Consider the following 27,006-nt stretch of genomic DNA (forward strand, 5'->3'; position numbering starts at 1 on the left):
AATAAAGATGATTTATTGGTTTCATTTTTTTAATGAAAGGCTATTCTAAACTTCTTATGACATTTAATCACAAAAGGCAACCTAATTAGTTCATGTGTTAAGTGTTAGTAGTACTCTTAAAAATGCAAATAACACAGAAAAACCATATTAAAGCCTGAAAATTGTAATTGCTTGCACTTGAAGAAAAATATATTTAAACACAGACTTGCGCTATAAAATTCATTACAGCAACTCAACTGTTATCTTTGGAAAATTGGTTCCGCTTCTAGGGTAGAAAGGTGGGGTACTCACTTGTGGCCTTGTCACCTCTGTCAAGTGTAGAATGAATTAGAGCATAATAATGCAAGCTGTTCTTTCAGCTGGATTTCTTTCTATCTGCCCAGCAGCAAGCTAATGATCCAGTAGGTAATCCTTTTGATAATCTCTTTAGTTTTGGATCAAAAGAGACCTTTCCTCCCTCACCCTCCCACCAATGGTTACCAGCATAATGCTTTGGAAGCATCTATCTATCTATCTATCTATCTATCTATCTATCTATCCCACTCCATCTATCTAAACTATTATCTCTCTAAGGGGCTCGACAGAAGGGCAGCTCTGTGCCACCCATCTTTCCCCCGCATCAGTGCCACAGCAGCCGCACCATGCAGCACTAGCATGCTGCCAAAAAGAAGCTGCCTAGAGTGGCTTCTTTTTTGCAGGGCCACAAACAGGAAAGGACGCTGCTTTGACGCCACTTCTTGTCTGCGATGTGTGGATGCTGCACCATCATGGCAGCCCCTGTGTGGACCGGAGATCACCATGATGGTGCTGCCACTGTGCACTAGGGGTCAGGAGCATGTAGTTGCTGTGCGTATCCAAACCCTAGTTTCGGCCTAGTTACGGCACTTCCCGCTTGTCTGTACCGGGCCTCAGATATATCTGTAATATATTCACTAGTGGCACAGTTATAGTGGTTACTTCTCTCTTCTTTCTAGGGAGGTGGTTAAGAGATAAGGGGAGGGGGGGGACAGGGAATAAAGTCAAGCCATTCCTTTGTGTTGTGTCCAAAACTGTATAGATACTTTATAAAATCATCAGTACTACCACTACCTAGGACCAGTTTCTGACAACATGCACCTCTATTTTCTCTTGTATAGCTGTAATTCTCAAACTGTGCCAGGGCACTTCAGTGTTTCATAAGGTAGTTGTCAGGTGCCATCAGGAATAAAAACATGGATGAGGGATTTTCACTACTGCCAGTGGTGTCAGGAGATCCATGGCAGGATCACTGCCATTCCCTAAACCCTAACAACTGCACTCCATGGCACAAAGGCAAGGAGAGGGCAGGGAAGATTCAAGACTAGGGAGGATGTGGGGGATCAAAACCACACCGGGTGACACCATAGAGGGGTGCAGCTGTGCTGGAATCTGAAGGCCTTTCTCGGTGAGGAGGTTTGCCTTCAGAGTCTGGCCTGGCTGTAGCAATCTGGGCAGGTAGCCAGCCAGAGGGGCAAGGCAGTTCACCGATCCCCTGTATTAGGTGACACCAACCTCAGGAATGCCACTGGGAATTGGTTTGCGTGAAGGCACAGTTTACTGTGCTGCTTTAGGCCATAAAACATAGTGGACCAGTCATGGTCCTTCATCAACCATGAATGTCATTAAATGGCATTGGATATATCTATTCCTTTTAACATGTATCAAAGGACACCCAGCTACAGGGAAAGAGCTGGACACTTTCTGACCAACCCCCTGCTCTCCAGCAACACTGAAATGGTTGCGCTGCATAGAGGACCATGCTTCTTCAGAGGTAGGTTTGGGAGGGACTTTTGTTTGTTGAATGGTCAGAAGAGACATCTGACCTGCTCAGTGTCTGTGCAAGTCAGATTTACATCATTGGACAGGATGCCAGCCAATAGATAAATGGTTAGGAAACAAAACAGTAATGAAGTTTGATAGCAGGGGTAGAGGGGTGGGACTAGTGCCCTGGCTTTAATGTTTGCTGCTTCTATATTCCTGAGCATGAAAAATTACTTATTTGGAAAAGCTACCTATTTAAAACTAAACTTCCTAGAAATATCCAGCCAGATTAGCTAGTTGGGTTATGGGATTTTAATTTAAAATAAAAACCTCATACATATCCATTCTGAACAATGTACAGAAAACTGCTGTTGGCTTGCTATGATGTTTTATCAGTCAAGAAAAGCCTTCTTCATTGTACATTCTTCATAGTTCATCATAATTGTGATAAGCTTCATGATCTCAAGTAAAAACTCTGCATAGGCAGAAGTGGGGGAGCACATGTGGCCCTCCAGATGTTTGGACTGCAACTCCCATGACCCTTTACCACTGCCCATTCTGAATGGATTTGATGGAAGTTGTAGGCTAAAAACACCTGGAGGACCAAAATTTTCCCACCCATGGTTCTAGGTTACCCACTCAAATAAGCTTACTCAGGAAATATATTCATCTGAGCTGTTGGGTTATATTCAAAATGTTAGCTTTCCTCTGAAGTATAATCTAAGTAATTTATGCAAAATTGGTAAAAGGTGGATCACAGCAGCTATGAGATAGGATCATAGAGTTTGAAGAGACCCTACAAGACATTGAATTAAACCCTCTGCCAATTCAGGAATCCACAATTAAAGTATCTCTTTGTTTTAAAACCTCCAGAGAAGGAGAGTCCGCCACCTTCCAAGGAAGTCTGTGTCAAACAAGTTTTACCTGTATAAGGTTCTTCCAAACATTTAATCAAAATCTTCTTTCTTAAAATTTGAACCCACAGATTGAGGTCCTGCTTGTTTGGGGCAGCAGAAAACAAAGTTGGCCCTTCTTTCATGTGAAAGCAATTCAGATATTTGAAACTGGCTGCAATAACAATCTTCTCTCTTGCTAAGCATACCTAAGTCTATCTACCATTTCTCATAGGGTAAGGGTTTGACATCCAGATATTTTACCATCATAGTTGCCCTCTTCTAGATGTGATTGAGATTACCAGTGTCCCTCTTAATTGAAATGTGGCTCCCAGAACTGCACACAGTAGTACACATGAAGACTGATGAAAGCATAATAAATTAGTAATGTTAGGTCCCCAATCTAGACTCTATAGTTGCCTTCGTGCACCCTAAGACTGCCACAGAAACAACAGCACAGGGGAAAGTATTTTTATATTGCTGCTACTAGCACAATTTCATTAAGAGGTATATTTGTATACTATTTTAAGACCTTTCTGGATGCCCCTCCATACAGAGGAAATGCCTTGGAACCAAAACTCGGAGGAGGCCTCAAACTAGTGATTTGGGGCATGAGCACTTATAGCCAAACCTTGAAACTGTTGCCATTTTCTATAACAAGTTTCCTTCATTGGTAATGAGGGTGTAACAAACTAATATTCCAAAAGTAATGTACCAGCAAGGAGTGAAGTTATTTTACTGGAGTAATGAGTAAAATGTTCAAATTATTTTTCAAAGTTAATTTTAAAGTTTCAAAGTTCATTTTAAAAATGCATTTCTGAGATGGGACGGACATTTTTGACAGGATTTTTTCAGATTTCATACCATTCTCTTATCAATCCGAAGAGTGATAAGAGTATGGCATTAAAACATTTTTCCTTTAATAAGTAGTAGAAAGGTAATGAGCAATGCAATAAGGTGCCTTTATAATAATGTTAACAAAAAGCAACAATTTATTTTTCAAACACTGTAAGGTGTAATGAGAACAAATTAGTTTTACATACCCTCCAATAGTCCCATTAGAAAAGCAAACTATCACTCAGTGCAGCAGCTTGTTTGTTTTTTAAAAACTCTACTGTGGGCTTTTTAAGAGGCCAAGTTGCAGATGCAAGTGAGCATTAGCTCAGGCCAGAAGCTGAGATAATTTTTCATGTGTGCTTTAGCAGTCTTGTCCACATTTTTTCTCAGAAAATCCTACTGGTTTTATTAATTTCTATTTTATTATTGTATGAGAATTTCTTATAAAAGCCACATGGAGATAACTGTTGCTCTGCAAGTGTCCTAAAAATATTTGTAAGGAGAGAATAAATCCTGAAAACATATTGACAGGGAGAAGTTCAACCAGTGTTGGTATTTGTTCATTAAAAAGACATGGAAATCCATCATCAAAATAATATCAGATCAGGTTTGGTAGTAGGTGCCACATTAGACACTGAACAGTGCTTTGGCACCAGATTTTGGATATAATTTAGATGAAAACAATATTTTAAGCCATCGGCTTTGCTCCTGAACTGGCTTTCAAAACTGACAGTTGATTTATTTCCAGAGATTCCAGTAGGAAACTGTGCACTGGACTTTTTCCAGTTGAATATAGTATGTGGCAATTTGAGTAAGTCATGTCTCAAGAGACCACACATGTTGGCTCCACAGAAGCTGGGCTTATCCCGTGGAAAGGTCAGTGTGCTGCAGAAGTCAGTAAACCAAACTAAATCAAGCTGGGGAATTGCTCTGGAACAAGGCAGAGAGTGTTTGTAAATGAGAACTTTACTTCCTACCTTCTGCCTTTGCCAGTTTTCCAGAGAATGAATTTCACCATCCTACATAGACATATTTCCCACTCCCCTCCCCTCTAATGTTCTAACATCTATAACATTTGTTTCATTACTTCCCTTGGGAGTTGTAGCCATTCCATAGTTGTTAGAATTGTAATTGTGTCACTTCCTGTTTTAAAGACTGACATTACTACATGTGGCTTTTACATTGTGATTACACCAGGAAAGAAGTGGCATTGGCCATACTCATCACATGACAATGACTCTGACCCATAGCTGCTCTGTTCCCAATCCATCCTTTTTCATTGATGGGGGAAACTTGTTAATGACCTGGCAAGTGTGGAAGACCCCAGGTGCAAAGTGTTGCTCCTGGGGCAGTTGCACAATTGCCAGTTACATAGTGTCTTCCCTGTCTGCCCCCCTCTTGCTATTTTGAATTACCTTTATTTATTTACTTACTTACTTACTTACTTTTCTTCAATTTCAGTAGCAGAGCTCTGGAATTGTGTGAAAAATGTAAAAAAACAAAACAAAACAAAATCCCTAAAGACATGCTGAGTAGCGCATGGGGTAGCAGCCCCAATAGCGGGATTGAGATGAGGTACAGTTATGGTTGCTTTGAAAGTAGTATGATTCTATTTTATTGTGACTGCTGCAAGAATGGGGCTTGTGCCGAAGACTTCTAAATCTTCTTCCCTGTTTAACCTTCTAGGGTTACATCCTAAATTTTAGAAGCACCAGTCAGTCTTGTGACGTTAAGAAGACATCAACAGGTTGGTGGATGAAATGTCTTGTTCGCGTAGTGTGGAAAGGTCATTCTGTGGTCCCATTGCATTCAGAGGGACATTTGGTGAGGAATGGCTGCTCCCAGCCTGTGAAACTCCCTTCCACAAGAAATCAATCTACCAACTTCTTTCCACCAACCTTTTAATTCAGGCAGGCATTTAAATTACACAGCAGTCAGGTGTGTGAAGTGGTGTGCTGTGCTTTTAATCTTTCACTAACAGTTATGTTTTACATGTGTTAATTGTTTTAAACTATGCTTTTAATAATCCTGTCATTTATCACTTTTTAAACTTTTGCATACAAGCTTTTTTAAACTTAATCTTATTTTGTATTACTGTAAGTCACCTTGGGTACCATCCTGGGAAAAAGGTGGAGTGTAATTTCAACAAATAAATTAATTTCAGTTAGTCTAAAAAGAGAAAAGAAAAGAAAGAAATGTGTTCTTCACACTCAGAATGGAAGCTGACAATTGACAGGTATGAGCATATGCTTCCATAAAGATGGAATACAACAAAAACGTTTGATTCAAATTTATTGATTTTAACTCAGAAGTAACACTGATTTCACTGAAACATTCTTTTACGTAGGAAGCCTTTGGATTGTAAGCAATGTACACTGCTCTGTGAGTAAGTGCCACTGAAAGCAGTGGGGCTTACTTCTGAGTAAACATGACTAGGATTAGGTTCCATGGAATCTAGGGATAAAGGGAGGATTAATTGGGCAATGATTTCAAAGTTAACATCTCTTCAATAGGCAGGTTCAGATCTATCTAATTTCAGACTGAAACCATTTGACTGACAGAATAACAAAGTGTGTAGAGATGTGTGCTTACATATACAGAGACACAGAACCAGTTCCAAGTGTCAGTTTCCCCAAGACTGCGGAGCTGACAGGATTCATAATCTGGCTCCACTCATTAGCTAGGGAACTGCTGGGCTGTCTGTTTGTTTGGTCTGGAGACTGTTTAAGGGTATGTGTTACAGTCTGTTGTATGTTGACAGAACAACTTCTGAATAAGCAATAAATAGATAACTTCTCATGTATGCTAGGGAGGTAAAGAATATTTACAGATGTTCTCATCCTCAGTGAGAAGGTATATGTTACACACTGAGACACACCATCAAAAATTATGAATGACATTACACACACACACACACACACACATGCATTTCAGAGTTTTTGTCTATGCAAGTTTTGTAAAGTCTGTGTGTATGGACATACATACACACATGGATCCATGGATCTGTATGCTTGTGCTCTTGCACAAAACCACTCAGTGGATCTGTGCAAAAATTCTATTTGTGCAGATTAAGTGGTTTTTGCTTGTGGAAATCATCTAAAATGTGAAAAAACTCTTGTTACGGTTTTTTTTTTTCTTGCAGGAGAGATTGAAATAATTAAAGACCAGTGCAGCCAATGAAGTTAAATGAAATCCATTAAATATTCACCTCCTTAATGTACTGGTTGAAGGGACCTATCCTGTCAATGACCTTTTCACTTTCTCTCTCTGATTCCCTATCCATAAGGTTCCAGAACAGATAAAAGTTTTGCTCAAGTGTTATTTCTATCGGTGTAAAGATAAAGATGTGCACAATGCAGGAGAGTGAAGATTTGCACACTAGCACAACCTTCCATTGCTGTTCTTATCATCCTCTTTGTGCTGAAGGTAAACTTATACATTAGCAAGATTTTTGTATTTATTGAGGTTCCCTGAAAGATATAGAGACATGAACAATCAGGTTTCTGCTTTACACAGGGAACCTGCATGGATGGAATAGATTCCCTGTGGCAGGCAGCCACCCTTAAAGTGAAACTATTTAACAAGAGTTTGATGAGAGTGGTGCTGGAGGTGGCAACTAAGCTGACAGTTTCCTCTTCTCTCTGTCCTCATGTGTAAAGAAACTTGAATGCCTCAGTGGGACCACTGATTCATCTGCAACTTTCTAGGTAGGAAAAAAGCCAAACAGTTCAAAGGTGATGATGTAGAAAAAACTGGAAATGGATAAATATTATGCACCCACTCTTTTTCTGCAGCTGCATTTTCCACTTTGAAGTTAGTAGCATTCCCTGTTCTGTGTTAAGGGCTAATTTATACAATAATTTGAGAAAATAACTGTCACACAGTCAGCTTGCCACTTGGCCAGTGTGTCTTGATGGATGACACATTCAGAAGCAAGGTTAGAAGGAAGGCTAAAGGAGGGGGTAAGGAGTGATGATGCAGTTTTAATGTATGCATGTATTTCTGTTCTGATTGTAAGAATTCTGTATGTTTGAATTCTAATTAGCCAATCAGGTGTATTGAAGAAGCTTCTTTGTCTTCAATAATATAAAAAGAGCCATTTTGTCTTGTTCGGGGTCTCAGTATCTTATCCATCCACTCCACAAATAGGATCAAAATAGGGATATTGTTTTATTAGAGAGATTGGTATCAGGAAATAGGATCAGTTTCTGATAAAAAAGAAAGATTAAGAAGGATAGCCATGCATTGAGGCCTTGGTTCCAGTGCATGGTGTATACACTAAAATCCCCCCTGAAATCTCCTCCCACCATGCTATTCTTTAAGCAAGTTTTTATTCTTGTTCTCCTGGCTCATTAAATGGCAGCGTTGGGCTGATGTCTACCACTGACAGCTTCTCAGCTTATTGAACCACTAAATCAAACCAATGATTATTTGCAGTGATAATAAAATGTCTTTATTGTCTGCATATTTCATCGATTACATTCATTTTGAAAAAATAGTAAAGTGTCTCCAGTCCTACTTTTAAGGTATATATTAGGAATACTTTTATCAGTAAACATATACAGAGTCAAATGCAGAATAGTCCTTAGCATCAATGATTTCAGCACAAATTAAACCTACAGACCATTAGTTAACATCTTTGTATGGAAAATGTACACACCAATAAGTGTACAAAATATGTATGGGACATTAGTTTGATTGATTGTTTATGAAAACATTTGAAATTTGAATATTTGAATCTAAAATATTTGAGATTTGAAATAATGGTGTAACTTCAATGGATGATCTTTCAGGAGGAGTTTTGCTTTCATGCAGAATCAATTCCTATTGAGTTCATTTGTTCATTGCACTCAGATACGAAAAAGGATATAACTCATTTGATGGGTTAGAAACATTAGAATATATCAGACGATTTGAAGAGAGGCACAAAGGCAAAATCTTTATTCCATTATTCCATTATCTGGAATGATTATTTGATAAAAGTTGTTCTGGATTTATTACAACTATGCAAAACAAACCCAAAAAAGAACTCTTTTAGAAACTTCACTCATCATGCTGAGATAATTCTTCCAAGTGTCCTCAGAATTCCTATGAATGTCTTGCCTTTGCTGGACCTCCAGATCTGTCTGGAATTTTGACCTGTCATGAACTGAGGGACACATGAAATAGGCAGAAACCCACCTGTGAATTTCTGTGTATCCTATTAAACAGTTTAGGAACATTTTATCATCCCAAGATATCCCCACCAATGCTTTCTCTTAAAAGATTATATTCATCTTGAATTTCATTTTAGGCAAAATTCTTTTATAGTTGTAGTAAAAAACAGTGATTTTGAAATCATGTTTATAGGGACATTTTATAGTGAAAGGGAGAATACAAGGTCACTCTTTAGCCACTCAAATAGGAATGATAGATTAAGTGCTAAGTGGCTGTTAATCACCACTCCTTAATTTTGTGTATGCAACTGTGCCTTACTTGTCTAACTTTGATATGCAGTTATCAAAATAACAGATTTACAGCATAACAGATCACAGGATTTATACGAGTTAACTAGCATACATATGTACAGCTTTAGATAGATCACTCTGAAGTAATATTTACAGTGTAAACATCAACTTTTATTATGTTATATAAGAAACAAAAATATCACAAATTTCACTTCACAATATATTTGTTTTGGTTTAAATACTGAAATTATTTCTTTGAAATACTATGAGAAACTCAAAAAATAGTTTGATCTTGTCTTTAGGACTTTAAAAGGATTTTTTGCAGGATTTCTTTGTTAAGTCGTCTTCAAAGGTTCTGAGAAGGAAAAAAAGAAAGAAAGAAAGAAAGAAAGAAAGAAAGAAAGAAAGAAAGAGCCTTTTAGAGACATTAATTTAAAAAGGAATGACACCCCCCCCCCGCCTTAAGTTTGATTCAAAGATTGTACAGAAGCCATTAACTTAAAAGCAAAAGAATTCAGAAGACTAGAAATTGCTGTTAGTGGATTTGAAGTCTGGCTGGTTAACAAACTTTATGGAACATGCCTCTTCTTACAGTACATCTTTTGGTATGTAAGGTGCCTAGAAAATTTTTGGCACAGTTCTCCACACTATGAAAGAAATCAAGGGAATGTGTACCACTTTGGCCCAGCATTAACAAGTTGAAATGTAAGCTTTTCCATCTGCACAGCTTTTCTGAAATCAGGTTGAAGATTTCACAAAATAGATTGACACTGGATGCATGCAACATTTTCAAAGAGCAAGTTCCTGCCTAGGGGAACAGTCTAGTGATGGTCATAAAAGCAATAGATAAGATAAATACAGTGCACCCATGCCATACATGCATGCACCATACATGGCTTTAACCTTATGGGGAAGCGAAGCTGTGGGAGAAACAATGGCACGTGTGCCTGTGGTGCGCACAATGCACCGCACACAGGAACATGGCCCCATTGAAACAAAGGAGGTTTGAGTATATGTGTTTTTCCTCATTTTGTTCATTTTACATTTTATGCATTTTATAGGACATCTAAAAGACAAACTTCACTTTACTGTTAGGATAAGATTATGCCTATTATGGAAACAAAGAAAAAACCCCAAACTCATCTAGATAAATTCAAAGTTCAGTAATAGAGTGAGAGGAGGAAGCATCATTTATTTGGTGGTAACTGCCAGAATCTACCCATATTATCTGTGGTATCGACTGATAAGCAACCCATGACTTTCCTCAATGCCCCTTTTGACCTAGACTTAATCTACACAAAGACTATACCCCAGCTCGACTGTGTAGTATCCCTGTCCCAGTTTGACCCCCTTTACCGCCACACACACATGCTTTAAATCAAACTGAAATCAGTTTGGAAAGCCACACAGGACCACCACTGCATAGTGGTGCAAGGAGGGTGTTTCTACTATATGCACGTGTTCACCATATTGGTTTTTTTCTTGTCACATGATCACAGCTGCTGCAGTAGGTTTTTTTTTAGGGGGATTCCCACAACATAGGTGCATATTTGCTTAATAAAAAAAATGCCTTTATTTTCCCCTTATTCTGATTGCCCAGCTATGTTTCTATAACGTAAAGCTGGTAGAGAAGGTGGAGGTGAAATGCTGATTTGTGAAAAGGTGCTTACAAACACCAAATCCAAAAGAAGAAGAAGAATGGCAATTAAATCATCCTCATCCTCATCATCCTGCTTTCCCCCCAAAATTAGGACTCAGAGCACTTACAATTTCAAAGAACAGCACAATTAAAAACAACAACACCTTTTCTGGATTGTGATACAAACAAGGGAGCTACCCTTCCATGTCAGGAACAATCAGATGACCTAGGTGACCATCCAACAACCTGCCCCCCTCACCCCTAATTCCACCACAATCCCAATTCAGGTGTTATATTTCAAAACCTGGTTTTTCCCCAAAACAGTGACCTGAGATTTTTAAAAATTGGCATAAAGTCCTCAGGCATTGAAAGAGAAGTGTTTTCATACTGTGTTCCAACAGGACCGGGACTTATTATTTAGCCTGTATAGATTCAGTATACAACAACCCACTATCCAAGAGCTTGTTTAAGTATGCCTGATGTGCAGGAGCTACTTTTGGGATATCCAGGAGCAGCTTTGATTTCAGTTAATCAGAAGGGTGTAAGAAAAAAGAAAGGTTTGGGTAGACTTTTATTTTTTTTTAATTTAAAGAAATGTCAGTGTGATTATCCTCAGAGACACAGTGTTCACCCTAATTAAACAGGAGTCAAGTAGGGTGTCATGGCTTAGTGCACACAGCCTAAGAAAAACCCAAGTGAGTATATCAAATTAACAGTATCGAACGACTAATTTTCATTAGAAGTACTTCACAGAAATCACACAGTTATTTAATGCATGCAATTATCTTTCTGAGAGATGATACCCATAAAAATGTCATATGGGAGTCATGTCATTAAGAGTGATGTCTCGGAGAACTCACCTTGTGATTTGTGTGAAAATGATGCACACCTTTAAAGGTAAAGTAATTCCTAGACTCTTGAAAAAGTTACCCTTTTGGACTACAACTCCCAGAATCCCCAAGCCAGCATAGCCATTGGTTGTTGAATTCAAATGACTTTTCCAAACAAGCTCTGATGAGAAGAAAGAGGTTCTAACTTACCAAGGGGAGATGGTTCAGCAGTTCAAGCTCATCTACAGTGACATCATCATAGTTTTCTGAAAATGCAGGTTCAAGCAGTTCTGTTTCTTCTCGAAGGCTGGATGGGTTCAGTTCTTCCTGGCTGTGTTGGAGAGCACAAATATACATTTTGTTCAACATGGGGAACATATAATTTTAGGCACTTTCTCTCTATTGCATTTATTGGCCTTTGTTTAAAAACTGACATAGCTTCATTATGTAGAGCAATACACTGTGCAATATAAAATGGGACACAGGACTTTTATAGAAATCAGTTTTCTTCAAGACACAATGCAGAAAATTTTGTTTCATAATTATGCAATAATGGTTGAAAGCAAAAGGGTGAGCCTTGCATAGACAGACAGATATTCACTTGGATTATGATCCATTTTATTTCACTGCACAATCCATGTTCTTTCAAGCTATTTTTATTATAAATTGCTCTATGTAGAAAGGCACTGTGAGGAAACTCTGCTTGTGCTTTTCTAGACATTAAAGGGAAGCTTGTGTTACTAGCTCATTACTGCTCTAGGCATTTAAAAACTTCACATCCTTTATTCCTCCTCTCTTCCTACCTTCTTTTCCCAGTTAAAACAGAGTTCAAATACTTCTTCACAGCCATCTGCTTTCGAAAGCGGCTGTAGTTGTCAGTGAAGACAGCATCTGAGTGGCGTTTGACTGGCATCTGTTCATCAAGGGGACTGTTATTCCTTGAACACCAAAGAGAACTACAATTAGCACATTAATTCTCAGCCACCAAAACATATAAGTCCCTATTGCTAAAATCTGCTCTGCTGATAGCAAGTTCATTCTCAGTTGTCCTTAACCACATAAACCCTATGGCTTCATTTATAGAGACCTCCGTCTGTTTTCTAATTAAATATGCCTGATTAATTGTCTCTTAAATCAGTTGTAGTTTATTGGCAAAGCACATGTTTTGCATGCAAAAGGGTGTCAGGGTTAACTCATGGCCTCTTCAAATAATGCTAGGAAAGACTATTCCAGTTAGTATGTAGACAGCTCTTGTAGCACCTTGAGACTAACTGAAAGAAAGAAGTTGGCAGCGTGAGCTTTCATAGGCTTCAGTCTACTTCCTCAGATGCTTTTAAGCCTATGAAAGTTCATGGTGCCAACTTCTTTCTTTCAGTTAGTCTCAAAGATACTACAAGATATCTCTACATACTGATTCTACACACAAACACAGCTATAGCTTTGTATTCCAGTCAGTGTTGACACTGCTAGAGTGGAATGGATAAATGATCTCCCTCTGTAGGAGGTGGCTTCCTATGTTTCAAGGAAAGTCAGTGTAGGCATCCCGAGGAAAATAAAGTGTGGTAAAATATAGATATGTATCTTATTGATTTCAAATATTCTACTATTTGTAGCTCTTACTCAGAGGAAATACAATATAAAAAGATATACACCCTTCATGTAAGCTAAGGAAGAGGCATTAGGGATCACATTGCAAACATACATTGGATAATGGAGCATATAAGGGAATTGTAGAAGAAAAACTGCATGTGCTTTTTTTGCCTTCAGCAAAGCCTTTGACTACATTGATCAAGAAAAGCTATAGCTTGTGCTAAGCAGAAAGAGAGTGCTGAAACATCTGATTGTTCTGATTCACAACCTGTACTTGGCTCAAGAGGCTGCTGTCAGAACAGAATGTGAATAAACAGAATGGTTCCCAATCAGCAAAGAGGTCAGGCAAGGCTGCATACTATAACCCCATCAATTCAACCTGTATACAGAAAACATTGTACGTAGAGCAGGCCTAGACCCAGAAGCAGAAGAAAAGGATATAGATATAGAGATGAAGGAACATTTACGGCCTAACTCAGATGACACAATACTGTGAGCAGAAACAAAGAAAGATTGGAGCAATTACTTTAAAAAGTCAAGAAGGAAAGTGGCAAGGTTGGATTAATGCTGAACATTAAAAAAATTAATGACCACAGAAAATCTACAAGAATTCGCCCTAGACAACAAGAAAAGTGAAATAGTGAAAGAGTTTCCATATCTTGGTTCAAATATTGATCAGAATGGATACTGCAGTCAAGAAATCAGAAGATTAGGATTGAAAAGGTCAGTTGTGAAAGAACTGGACAAGATAATAAAGTGCAGAGACATAATTCTGAATACTAAAGTGAGGATAGTCCAGACCACTGTATTCCCCATCACCATGTACTGATTTGTGAGCTGGATAGTGAAAAAAGTTGATAGGAAGAAAATTAACTCATTTGACATGTGGTGCTGGAGAAGAGTGCTGAGGATACAATGGCCCTGTACAGATGGGCCCTTTGTGGTGTGTCCACAATGTGCTAGGGTTGCCTCGGGGCAGTGCGTGCACATGCCCTGCAACCCTAGCATGTCGTGCACGCACCACCGTTATTCAGCACTATACAGATGGTGCGCATAACGATGACATCGCAGCTGTGCCGCCTCCAAACAGCGCTGCGCAGCTGCGACGTAACCATGCCTTTGTGGCGCTTTGCGGTGCCACAAAAAGGAGCTGCTTTTTGGAGCTCCTTTTCTGTTGTGCAGCAGCGCCACACAATTTGTATGTTGTGGCCCTGGTGCGCAGCAAAGAGAGGCGCCTCCCTGGCACCTTGTTCTGGTGGTCTGTACTCCGCCAATGGATGGCCAAAAAGACAAGGAAATTGGTCCTTGAACAGCTCAAGCCTGATGTTAGAAAAGATGGAAAACAGTGGAAAACAGTAGAAAGAGAGAAAGACCACATGCCAGATGGTTAGACTCTATCAGGGAAGATACAGGCCTAGGTCTGCAGGACTTCAGCAGAGAGGCTGAGTACAGGGTGATTTGAAGATGCCTCATTAAGATGGTCACTATGAGTCAAAGTTAACTCAAGGGCACTAAGTAGCAACAACAAGGCTGTAGCTCTGGCTACTAGTCATATATTGCCTCCAGTATTCAAGGCAATATGTATCTTAATACAAGTTGCTGGAGAACATAAGCAGGATAATATGATATTGAACTCACATCTTGATGATGGACTTATCATAGACAATACCTTGAGAACTATGAAAAACAGAATGCTAACTAGATAGAACTTTGGTGTGCTTCATGGGAACTCTTCTACTCTTCTTATGGTTGGCAGTAGTTCTTCAAGTTCCTGCCCTCCCATCTTTCTCTGCTATGAAATGCTCTTCAAGAGAATATTTATACATGCAGAGAATATATACTATCACTTAGCAAAGGTCTCATTGGAGGTGTTTTCTCAAGTCTTCATGATAAAATATTGAGATTTTACCTTCTCTGCTTTTTCTTATACAATCTTCTAACCACTTTTGGCATATTACAAACTGGGTCAGTGCAGTAAGTTTTGTTGGTTCATCTAATATTCAGGACTGCATACCCTCCATCATTTCACAGATTAAAACTGCAACATATTTGGCCAAGCAACATCATAGTTTGGTCAAAATGGTGAAAATTTATTAATGAGGAAGAACAGACAGCCCAAGAGAGATTACCATAGTTTGCCTTTTCCTGAGCCTACTGGGAAGGGCAAGATTCTGTCCACTTCTCTCCTCTGCCCCCTGCTGAATTAACTGAGTGCAAACTACACTTGTATTTTGAACTCAGTTTTTAGAAACTGACATAAATTGAGGATAAAGGGGGAAAGTGAGACATTTCAAATGTAGCTGAAAAAAATTGGCTCCAAAATCAGGACAATTGGAGGGTATCAGACTGTCCATGGATCCTAAGTTTTATTTCCATTTCCAATTCCTGTTTCTCTCTGTCCTCTGGAAAAGGCAAGGTGCAACCACTTACCCAACTCTTTTCCCAATAAGTGATTCCAAATATCTTCTTGCAGAAAGTTGCCCCAGAAGTTTGCTGTAGCCACTTGTGAAGAGTCCATCAGCATGCCTTGCATTTCTGTAATGGAGAATATTGCAGTCAAAACAAACTGTAAATCAGAACTTGAAAGGGTAAATATGTTTTTGGACAGAACAGTCCATTGATTGATGTGGAAAGTTCTAGGTGTTGGAGGCTAAAAACATCATTTTCCCATTCTTTTCTCTAATCACATTCATAAGCACACTTAACTATTCACAGTTAAGGTGTACCTAACTATCAAGTCATCACAGTTACAAATCTACCACAAATTTCCTCAAAGTTGGAGTGGAATTATTACTAATAACACCTACAGAGTGTATGCTTCATGGAGAAGAAGCAAGAGAATGGAAGGAGTCAGTGGGACTGCATCTACACTTCAGAATTAACACAGTTTGGCACCACTTTAACTGCCATGGCTCAATGTTTTGGAATCCTGGGATTTGTTGTTTTGTGAGATTTTTAGCCTTCTCCAATAGAGAATTCTTGTGCCATAACAGACTACAAATCAGCAGATTCCACAGGATGGAGCCATGGCAGTTAAAGCAGTATCAAACTGTGGCAGCAGCCAGAGTATCAGAGAACATATCATCACTTTATTTTAATTGGTAGCTTTGTGTATTTTTATTTGTAATGACTGTAAGATATAAAAACCAGCTTTACCTGTCTATAGCTCTGGATACATCATAATAGAACTTGTCATTCTCAGGTAGTGTTGTCTGCAAAATATCGCCTTCAGGTTTTAATGAAACTTGAGCATGATCAGATTCACTTGCCCCCTCAAATGGCATTCTGTTTCCTAATCTGGTGGAGACAGGAGAGCAAGACAATGTGTGGAGATGCCAGAGAACTGTCATAATTAATTGGGAAGAAACAAAACAGTGCATTTTGACAATCAGGATTGTTAGCAATTATGATGAATACACTTTACAACAAAGAGAGCCAGAATCTGGAAATCCCAGGCAAAGGAAGCTAGGTTGGCTTTGTCGCATCTGGAATTTGTATCCCACCTTTCTACCTGTGTAGGTCACAAGGCAATGTACAACAAAAATTGAAACAAAACAAAGCTAAAATCCATTAAGCTATAGCTTTAAAGAACAATTTCAAATAATTAAATATGCTATGATATTAAAAACAAAGCACCAAATTTAAATGGTTTAAAAACATTTAAAAATATAACAAGAAAAGGGAAATAAGGACAACAGATGCATCTGTACTGTAGAAACAATACAGTCTGACACTACATTAAGTGCAGTAGCTCTGTACTATGGAATTCTGGGAATTTAAAAGGTCTTCTCCAATGAAGAGTGTGAGTTCCTCAAAAAAAAACAAAACCCTACAAATCCCAGGATTCTGTACAATGGAACTATGGCAGTTGAAGTAGTGTCAAACAGCATTATTTCAATAGTATAAATGCACCCAACACTTCCCATTCAAAGACCTTTCCACCACAAGTCTTTGGCTTCTGGCAAAAGGAAAGCAGAGATATTGCAATATACCCTCCCATGGAAGGAGGTTCCAGAGCCTGAGAGCAACCACCAAGAAGGTCCTCACTAAATATGTCTGTGAAGCTCATAGAACTCATAAATATGTCAGTAGCCAGCAAAGTTGTTGTAACAAGGACTTTTCTGTTACTCTTATAACCAGCTCTGGATGGTAGTGTGGCTACAGCATCTTGAATCCACAGATGTTTCTAAACATTTTCCAAAGACACAGTCCAATATAATAAACCAAATAGGGTGTAACCAAGATGTGTTGCCATGGCTAGATCAGATGTCTCAAGGAACAAGGACAGCTATTGCACTAGTTTTTAACTGTGCAAATGACTATCACTGAAGCCTGGCTCAGGGCTGAGTCCATGAGTGTACAGTGGGCCCTTGGTATCCACTGGGATTTGATTCCAGGACCTCCTGTGGATACCAAAATCCATGGATGCTCAGGTCCCATTAAATACAATGGCACAGTAAAATTGTGTCCCTTATATAAAATGGCAAAATCAAGGTTTGCCTTTTGAAATTTATTTATTTAATTTTACTATTTTCAAGCTGTGGATAGTTGAATCCATGGATAAAGAATCTGTGGATATGGTAGGCCAACTGTACTCAAGCTGCAAACCTGAGTTTTAAGAGGGAGCAAACAATGAATTCCTAATTCCTGGTCTGCCTTTCAAATTACCAGGTACACTTCTGCCTTGTCTGGCTTTTTCAGTGGAAGAAATATAACTATATTGGAACTATAAAAAAGAGATACAGAGTTGAGTACTAACAGCATGCTGATGACATTGGACCCCAGATTTCCAGGTAACTTCTCCCAGTAGCTTTATACATATGTTAAATATCATGTAGGTCAAAACTGGGCACTGAAGGATCTATCATGCCAACAACCAGGGAATCAAACAGGAATCTCCCAGTACTACCTTCCACCTCACCCCTCCAACATTGGAGCTTATTGCACGCACATTTAACTTGACTGCACCCTAACAGGATGCAGATGGGATGCAGGATGAAGATGAGAATTATCGCACATAATTCACCAACAGTTCTGCAGGTCAAGTACAGCCTGGTTGCATCCTGGCTCCCAGGCACGCTTCAGAGGCTGCTTTTCAAAGTTGGAAAGCTCTTGGCTTGGAAAAATGGCCACCAAAGCATGCCTGGGATCCAGGATGCAGCTGGGCTGTACTTAGCCGGCAGAATTGGTGGCAAATTATGTGTGATAAATCCCGCCTGCATCCTGCATCCTGCATCCTGCATCCCAGCTGCATGCCCTTAGGGTGCAGTCAGTGCAGTGCGTTTGATAATCCCCAGTGTAAAACAGTGTACTAAGAGTAGCCCAGAAGGATACTATAATTAGTGATACTGAAAGCTAAGCAGTCTAGCAGAAACAACAAAAACACTTTCCCTGGCCTAGTACTCAAAAACAATCTTCATCCCATAAACAGTCAGGAAGCCAGATTGAAACAAATCTAGATAATCTATCTCATCAAGGAACCCCTAGGCCTAAAATGTCACCACATGTTTTAGGACATTTCCCAAAAACAAAATATTGGAATATTTAGTTCACCAATGTGACCAAATCCATCTCCATCCCATGGCCGGGTCATAAATATAGCCAGCTCCTCCATCAGGAGGCAAAGATATTTTTATTCAGAGATTCCCTTGGAATTTAAACTGCATTTCTGTAGAAGCATCTTTTAAAGAAGTGCCTTTTAACAATCTATTTATGTATTCTTAATTATGTTTCAACTGTTTTTTTTCCATTTTTCATGTTGTTTCTGTTTGACATTTTACCATTTTGAATTAAACTGAGCTCCAATTTGTCATATATAAATATAATTTAAAACAGAAATGCATGCATTTCAAATCATTAGGACTTAAAGTCAAAGTTATTGGTTGATATCTACAATAACTCATCTAATGGAGTTTCTGTGAGAGAGAACATTGCTGTGAGTAATTTATAAGTTTACAAAATGTTTGCACCATATTGTGCAAAAATAAAATGAAATAAATAAATAAAAATAAACAAACAGCATATTTTCACTCAATGCAAACAAGTTTCAAAGATAATGTCAATAAAAATATTTTATTTCATAATCCTTCAATCAGTTTAATAAAATGTGTTTCTTTGCTTGCTTGCTTTTTATATTTCTTACAGCTGTTTATACTTGGCATCCTGCAGAGCAGTCTTGTAGCTGGAAGGAAGACAAGAGCAGGCTGATCTTTCTGGTAATTCCTAAAGCATCAAATGCATGGGAATAGGGGATAGATGAAATATTTTCATGAGATGAGAAGAAAGGGATTAGAGGTCTGTATTCGATGGAGTCTATAGGCTCATGGGTGGGTTCGATTGTGGGTGGAGATACTATTTTTGGTGCAGAAAATACTGTTTTCTATGCAAAAATGCCATGTGTGAATTTTGCACAGAATAAGTGTTGAAATGTGAATTGTTATCAAAAACTGTGCAGTTGTTGAAAGCTTTCTAATAGTGAGAAGAAAATTGCTCACAACACTCAATGATTCTCTCAATAAAACAATTAACAAAGAATTATCATACATACACTATCACACATACACTTATCTGAGATCCATACTATTTTGGTAGGAATGCACTTACCCTGATAGATTAGATCTACAGGTTAGGAATACCCCATCATCCTACACTGTTCTTGGAAGTTAAGGGGTGGTAGTAACAGGGTTGGCCCTGGTTATTACTTGGATGAGAGACTGCCAACGAATACAAAATTCTGTAGGCTATGTTTCAGAGGAAGGAACCAGCAAAACCACCTATGAGTATTCTTTGCTTAGAAAAACCGTATGAAATTCATGGGGTCATCATAAGTTGATAAGTGGCTTGAAGGCATGTACACACACAGTAGAAAGGAATATGTTTCCACAGATACATTCAGTGCATTAACTGTAGCCTTTCATGCCATTTTTTTCCATGACTTGATTATATCACATTTACACTATTTCAGCACATCCTACGCAGGGCGGGCCTGTCCATCTGATCTTCTATAGCTGATTTCAAAACACACTCCCACTTCTGACTAGATAGCATGGAAAATAGACAACGATTTGGTCATTTTTAATGATTGGTAGCAGCATTGCTGTCTGTTTTATTGATTGTATTTTAGATAATTGTATTTTGTATTGTTGATTTTATTTTTGTTGCAATCCCACCTCAATCTGCAGAGAGAGGCAGGAAATATAAATAAAATTATTATTATTATTATTATTATTATTATTATTATTACATTTGAAGAGTATTTGAAACCTTGAGTTGGTGAAAAATGGGGCACTTGATTTGCTAGGTGATATAATTTTAAAAGACTATATTATCTCAATATTGAAAAACCTTCAGTTTTCAGATTTTTGAAATCAATTTAAGGCATTGATTTTACTCCTATTACTCTATGTGACCCAATGGTTAAGGCAGGAGTGAGAATAAAGTGGTCCTTCAGATGTTATTGGATTATACCTCCCTTCATTTCTACTCAACATAGCCAATAGTGAGACATGCTGGGAACAGAAGTCCCAGAACATGTGGAGAGCTGTATGATTTCCACCCCTAATCTTAAAGCACACATTTCATGTTATACACTTTCCATCTATTGATATCTGCAGCAGAAACCAGTCGGAGTTTCACTGCCAGTAAAGGAAAGCCATGTGGCATATTTTTTAGTTCTATTAAATATGTTTGTTTTAATTTAAATATAATGTTACTTCCTTCTTTGGTTTGTATAATTTATAAATTAATAGGTTCTTTCAAACCTGCACAGAAAAGGCTCAGATAAAAGACATCCAGTGTATAGACAAGACTTCACTGAAAAAAAGACAGCACTGTTTGAACTTCAGGGGGAACACACCCACTAGTGCTTAGAATGCACACATGAATAATGGACAGTGCTATTTTAATATCCTTTCTACTCATTCAGTTGTTGTTTCTGAGTGTGTGTTTCTTTTTTCTTTCTAACATAATTCATCCCCAAACTTTCGAGTGTAATTACACTGGGCATGGTTCTTCTGCAGAGTCAGCATGATATAGTGGTTTAAGTACTGAACTCTGGAAGGCCAGGGTTTGAACCTCCTCTCAGCTATGGGAACCCACTGGGTAACCTTGGGCAAATCACACTCTCTCAGCCTCAGAAGAAGGCAAGGACAACCCTCTCTGAACAAGTCCTGCCAAGAAAACTCTGTGATAGGTTTGGATTAGGGTCATTGTAGATCAGAAATGTCTTGAAGGTGCACAGCAATGATACTTCTTCAGTGTGCTATGGAATCCTTTTTTCAGGAGTCTTAAGGCACTGCAGGTCTCCCCCTACTTGAATGAAGAGAGGGACCTGCCTCCAAAGAAGGAAGTCCACCTGCATTGTTCTCCCTGGATGGCAAGAAAATCTTCTCTTGCCTCTCGCTACTGCTGCTCTGATAGTGATAAGGGCAACAGGAATGCTGCAGCAGTGGTGGCTAGTGAAGCCAGCCTTTATAGGAGCTGTCCAAAGTGCTGAGCTTGTTTAAGGGACAGAGTCCAGACCCTTGGATATCTCCTTTAAAATATAGGCTAAAAGCCATGAATCACCACTAAGTTACAGTACTGTGCAAAGGTAATCTTAGGAGGTTTTAGCCCTATTCACGGGTTCACTATCTAGAATTAGTAGTGTGTGTGTGTGTGTGTGTGAGAGAGAGAGAGAGAAGCCTATTGCCCTCTGCCATCAATCTCATCTGAAGAATAATTTGTGAAGAAGGGAGCTCTTCCTGGATGCTTCAATTAAATTTAGAGCATGGCAACCAAAGTTCCAGGGCACATGAGAGCACCACCGCACATACCAAAAATATTTTCTCTTCAGCGTGTTGGTCACTATACATGGTATAGTGTATTTTCCTCCTTGCATATTCACACAGTCTAAATAAGTGAATGCCTGAATCACAGTAGAATGATCATGAAATCTACACACCTGGAACAGGACTGAAGCAATGTTACCCTTGGAACTGGCAGAGTGGATTTTTCATCTACTAGAGACCACAGGAGGAACATTTTTAAATTAAAAAAATGTTTTGTAACTCATTGGAGTTGTGCAACTATTATTTCTACAATTTTTACTATAAATGATGTTGTTCTGTACTATTTCTTCTCTATCCTATAATACACTGTTGTTCCAGCTCAAATACAATAGCTCTTCATCCCTAATCTTTCTTCCCATCCAGTCAAAAGCTCTTTATAAACATTTTCAAAACTACTTTAGGTATTATGTTTTACATCCTAAAATTTATTATGCAAAAGAATCTCGTAGCACCTTTGAGATTGAGGGAAAGAAGTTGTAGCATAAGCTTTCATAGACTACATTAAGGAGGTAGACTAAGGGTTTAAACAGACAGCCCTAAGGGCCTAAACAAAGTGCCAGAACGGGGCTGCGGCAACAGCATGCTGTGCCCCAATCCAATGTTTTTCTGGGCCAAAAAGAAGCTGCAAAATGGCAGCTTGGGGGTGGAGTCAGGGGCATGGGGCCCTCAGTGCCAGCCCTTTTGGCCAGTCTGTTTAGCCTCTAAGTCTATGAAAGCATATGCTACAAGTTTTTTCTCTCAGTTAGTCTCAAAGGTGCTACAAGTTCCCTTTGTATACTGATATTCAAGACTAAAATAACTATGTCTTTGAATTCTACAGCCTAAAATTTAGGAGACAATTTAAGAGAGATACTAGCCAATAGGTGTTGTACAGCAATGATAAAGTGAGCACTCCTTCCCCTTCCAAAGAACACATCATATCTTCAGTTTCAGTCTGTACTGTATAAAAAGAATACCCCTCAAATATTTATTACAGAATAGAAAAAAAAATCTGGGATTGATAGTAATTGCATTTCAAACCAATTCTTCTTTCTTAAATATTACTGCTGTCTTCACCTTAACTCTTTATGTTTCTGTTGAATTTTTAATGCAAATTAAGTTTCTATAAAATCACATATAACTTACATACGCAGGACACAGAAAATATAAAGTTATTTGCCATTTGTGTTAGTTTTGATGAATATCCATATTACAATCTGACATACTGGTTTTACATCTTGATGCAGATCACCTCCATATCATTTAACTTAGTCTACAGCTTTGAACAGGATTCTTCTCTGTCAATTCTAATGATGTTTGAACAGTGATTACAAAAATAGCCAGATCCCTTTTGGAAGGAGCAAACTGTTTCTGATAGGGCAGTGCCATCCTTGAAGGAAAGTGGTTCAAACAAAGAGCCCTTTCATCTCATTCTGCCACTTCTGTGTCAGTTAACAAGCTATTAGAGCATATATGAGGCTTCTGAAGCTGAAACTGAGTTGGCTAGCATTCACCACTAATGACAGCTAGACTAGGCAGGCACCAAGACTATTTTCAGTGCTAACGCTAGCTTATAATGGCAATCATAAAGGGTATGGATAAAACAACCAGTAATTGTGCAGCTTGAATCTGGATTTGTAAAGACAGTAGGCTTCTCCTCATCCCATTCCCACCCAAATACCAAGATTCCTATTTTTACTTATCAGTCTGTCATCACTCTTTACTTGTCCTGTCCTTCTGGGATAGCTACTGCCTTCTCTAGAAATGTGGAAACATCACCATTTCATAATTATGAGGTATTTCTGAGGAGGAGCCTTGAATCTATACAATCACAATTAATAATATTCATTAGATTTAGTGGAATGCATGATCCATAAGCCTTATGTGCTCAACATAACCATGGTGAGTGAATGTATCACTGTATATGAAGTGTGCAAACACTTAAATGACAATGTTAATCATTTTACCAGCATAGGACTTTTTCTGCAAAATCAAGAACCCTTTATTTTCCACTGTAAGGCTTATACAACTGAATAAATGGCCTGTACAAACTTCATCTAGACATTCAACTGTTTGCAGGTTATGGTACAGGGCCTGCAACTGTAGCACCGTTTATTTCCAGAGTTCTCTTGTCTGGCTACAACTCATGCCAGCTTCTGGACTGTATACTGTCTTTAAGATGAAATGAAAGAGTCGGCAAGTTGATATGTAAGGATGTCCATTTTGAGAAACTGAATGTGCATATTTGCTAAACATTATTTTCTAACATGTTGAATTCATGCTTTTAATTTTACTATATGTATTCCTTAAATAAAACTGACCTGAAGTCTGTGTCTGTACATGTCATTAATGACTAACAAATTTATTATGGCATATTCATAGACTACATCCTACTTCATCAGATGTGTGTGTGTGTCCTTTCATCAGAATTTGGAAACATAACTAACCAACCTTGTGAAAGACTGTGGGAGCTGTAGTTCAAAGCCCTGCCTTCCATAAGGAGAAAATGCTGTTAAGCCAAATGTCAGGCAACCTGAGGGCATTTTTAAGGACATTGAAATAAATATTTAATGAATATTTTTGGCTAATTTTAATCTAGATCAGTAGATTGCTTGCTGTTGTTGTGTGTCTGCATGTTGTTTTTGATTTCCGGTAATGCAAATCTAGCATGGGTTTTTTGGGGGGCAAGATTTGTTCATAGAGAATTTGCCATTGCCTTCCCCTGAGGCTGTGAGAGTATGACTTGCCCAAGGTCCATGGCTGAGCGGAGATTTGAACCCTGGTTCCCCAGAACACTACTCCAGTACTTAACCCACTGAACCATGCTGGGTCTCTCTCAATAGAGTGCAATGCTCAGTAAATATATCCATTGTTCTTCCTTTCTTGTTGACTAGCATCAATTTCTAGTTTGCTTCGCATATTGAGTTCTGTGACAGATATCCAAATATTTTGATAGATTTGCAAATCAAACCATTTATTTCCAGATAGGTTTAAGTGAAGAAGTCTTACCTCATAGCTGAATATGTTCCCAGAGGAGGTAAAGCAGCAGTTCGGGAGCAGAGAACATAAAGGAGGGAAAAGGACAGGAGAAGTTTGGAGCCACTTCTGTGTTCCATTTCTTTGGACCTGGATTAGCAACAATGATACAAATATCAGTATTCAGGTCTTGCATAAACAAACACACTGTCTATGAGATATTTGCCAGGAAAATATGAAGTTTATTTTACAGAGAAAGGGAAGTTGAAGTGATGCATGTCTCACATCTCAGAATATTAAACAAGAATACAAACTGAACATGTTCACTTAGATGTCAAAAGACAAACTTCAGATATTCATGTTATAAAATATATGATGACTGTCAGAGGGAATATATTTTCTTATGTTGCAAATGTGAAATAAATTGTAGAAAATTCAGTAGTGAAAAAACTGATGCTAGACTCACGAAGACCTCTTTTTTAACATGAATAGAAATAAGAACCTTGGTATTGTCTTGATTGCACTTATGTACATTTTACCATTTTACAATTGCTATTTTGGTAAGGTACAATGTTTAAATTACAGAGATGCTTTAAATAAAATTTGACTTTAGAAAGTGTCTGGTCTGGAAGTAACTTAGAGACTCATAGAAACAGAAATGGGTGCATTGACTGACTAACAAACAATTTTACTAATTATATGTAATTAAAGTGTCAAAGTATTAACTTACATCATGTAGGTTTTTAGGTGGTGTAATCTCCTTGCTAAAATTGCATTACATAGCTTCTGCATTTCTACTAGACTAAGACCAAAGGTGCAGGCTTAATGTACTGAATTTGCTTTGAAATGTGATAAGAAATAAAAGCGCTTTGGAACAAAATGCAGCAGTTGCTTTGGGGCACTGTTAAACTCAGTGGGAATTAGTCCATGAATTTTGCTTTCAGGATTTTAGAACTGGAGAGAATCTACTAATGAGCTGGAAAGAGCTTTCACATGGTTGTAATCAATAATCATTCAATCTCATGCAAAACCACTGACATTGTTTTACAACAGCAACAACACACAAAGGTACAAGATTTGAACAATGTGGTTAATATTCAAGTGAATGCCATTGACATTTAAGTAGGCGATTTCAGGGGAAGCTTTATGTACAGCATAACCTGTTCTTTAAAGATGGTTGACCTAGGAGAGAGTTAGAGAAAAGACAAAAAACTGGGGGAATTGGGGGAAATCACATGACATTGTGATTAGACTAAGACTAACAGTTAAAACTAAGTTAAAAAGCAATATTCAGAAGAGTTTTAAGAGCAAGAGATGGAGGCTATAATTTTTCCCAAAGCTAAAAAAAACTTCAGTTATCTGAGAGATAGGTTTTAAAATATATCAAACCAAAGGGTTTCCTTGAATAAATTCCTTTTTAATCATGTAAATGAACTTTTCCCATCTCACATCTGAAACTGTGTTTTTACTTCAAATAGAAATTCAAGGCATTCCTCCCCACATCAACATACACTTACTTAAATAGTTAAGAAAGAACTTGCTTTAAATTGCTATAAAAATGACCATGGCAAAACAGAAACAAGAAACTTTTACTTACAAAGGAGGGAGGAGGCTTTCTTTTCTTTTCACGAACAGGAGAATATCTTGGTCACAAGCAACCTTGGGAGCTCTCCTGAGTGCTGAATTTTTCTGCTGCTCTTTTGGCTGTTCTGCAAGTTTCTTCTTCAGGTATTGAACTGGAGTGTTGAAGGCAAAGTCTTCGTGCTGCTCCCTCCCTCTAACTGCTGGTCTGAAGTTTACCAGCCCTCCTTCCTAGACTAATGCCTCCCCTCCCCTTCAGTGCACTCTGTGCAGCCTTTCAAACTGCTTCATTTTATAGGGTTTATATATATGTATCAACAGAGGGCCACTTCTCTACTCCGACAAGCAATCACGTTACATTGAAGACGTCACACTCCCAAGGGGATGGATTGGAAATATCTATGATGGCTTTGTTCAGGATGTTATGAGACAAAGGAAGTTCATATTTAATTCATGGGAAGCCCCCTCTTTCATGCTTAAATTGACTTATGGCTATATTGATGAATGACTGAACATGAGTAACATTAGGCTGGGAAAAGAATCCAGCTTTTAGAATGTAGGGCTAAATCCTGCCTTAAGGATCATGGAATTAGGCTTGTATCATTAAGTGCCAATTGAAAATGATGG

General features: G+C 38.4%; 1 protein-coding gene and 1 long non-coding RNA gene across 2 annotated transcripts; one reads left to right on the forward strand and one right to left on the reverse strand.

The window, feature by feature from the left end:
- The first annotated feature begins 6,866 nt into the window (after positions 1–6,866).
- On the forward strand, positions 6,867–19,233 carry LOC149310993 (uncharacterized). The gene is made up of 3 exons (XR_016281599.1): positions 6,867–6,935; positions 17,687–17,808; positions 19,160–19,233. It is a non-coding gene; the product is annotated as an uncharacterized LOC149310993 (long non-coding RNA).
- On the reverse strand, positions 8,023–26,632 carry VIP (vasoactive intestinal peptide). The gene is made up of 7 exons (XM_089528439.1): positions 26,396–26,632; positions 24,832–24,948; positions 16,172–16,312; positions 15,446–15,550; positions 12,229–12,363; positions 11,636–11,756; positions 8,023–9,311 (listed from the first exon to the last, which is right to left on the reverse strand). The coding sequence occupies exons 2-7, from the start codon at positions 24,936–24,938 to the stop codon at positions 9,303–9,305; spliced, it is 618 nt and encodes a 205-aa protein (XP_089384565.1). The 5' UTR covers positions 24,939–24,948; positions 26,396–26,632; the 3' UTR covers positions 8,023–9,302.
- Between the last annotated feature and the right edge of the window lie 374 nt (positions 26,633–27,006).

The sequence above is a fragment of the Sceloporus occidentalis genome, unplaced genomic scaffold, assembly GCF_023333645.1.
Source record: "Sceloporus occidentalis isolate IW3139 unplaced genomic scaffold, rSceOcc1.0.p SCAF_6, whole genome shotgun sequence".
Taxonomy (NCBI): domain Eukaryota; kingdom Metazoa; phylum Chordata; class Lepidosauria; order Squamata; family Phrynosomatidae; genus Sceloporus; species Sceloporus occidentalis.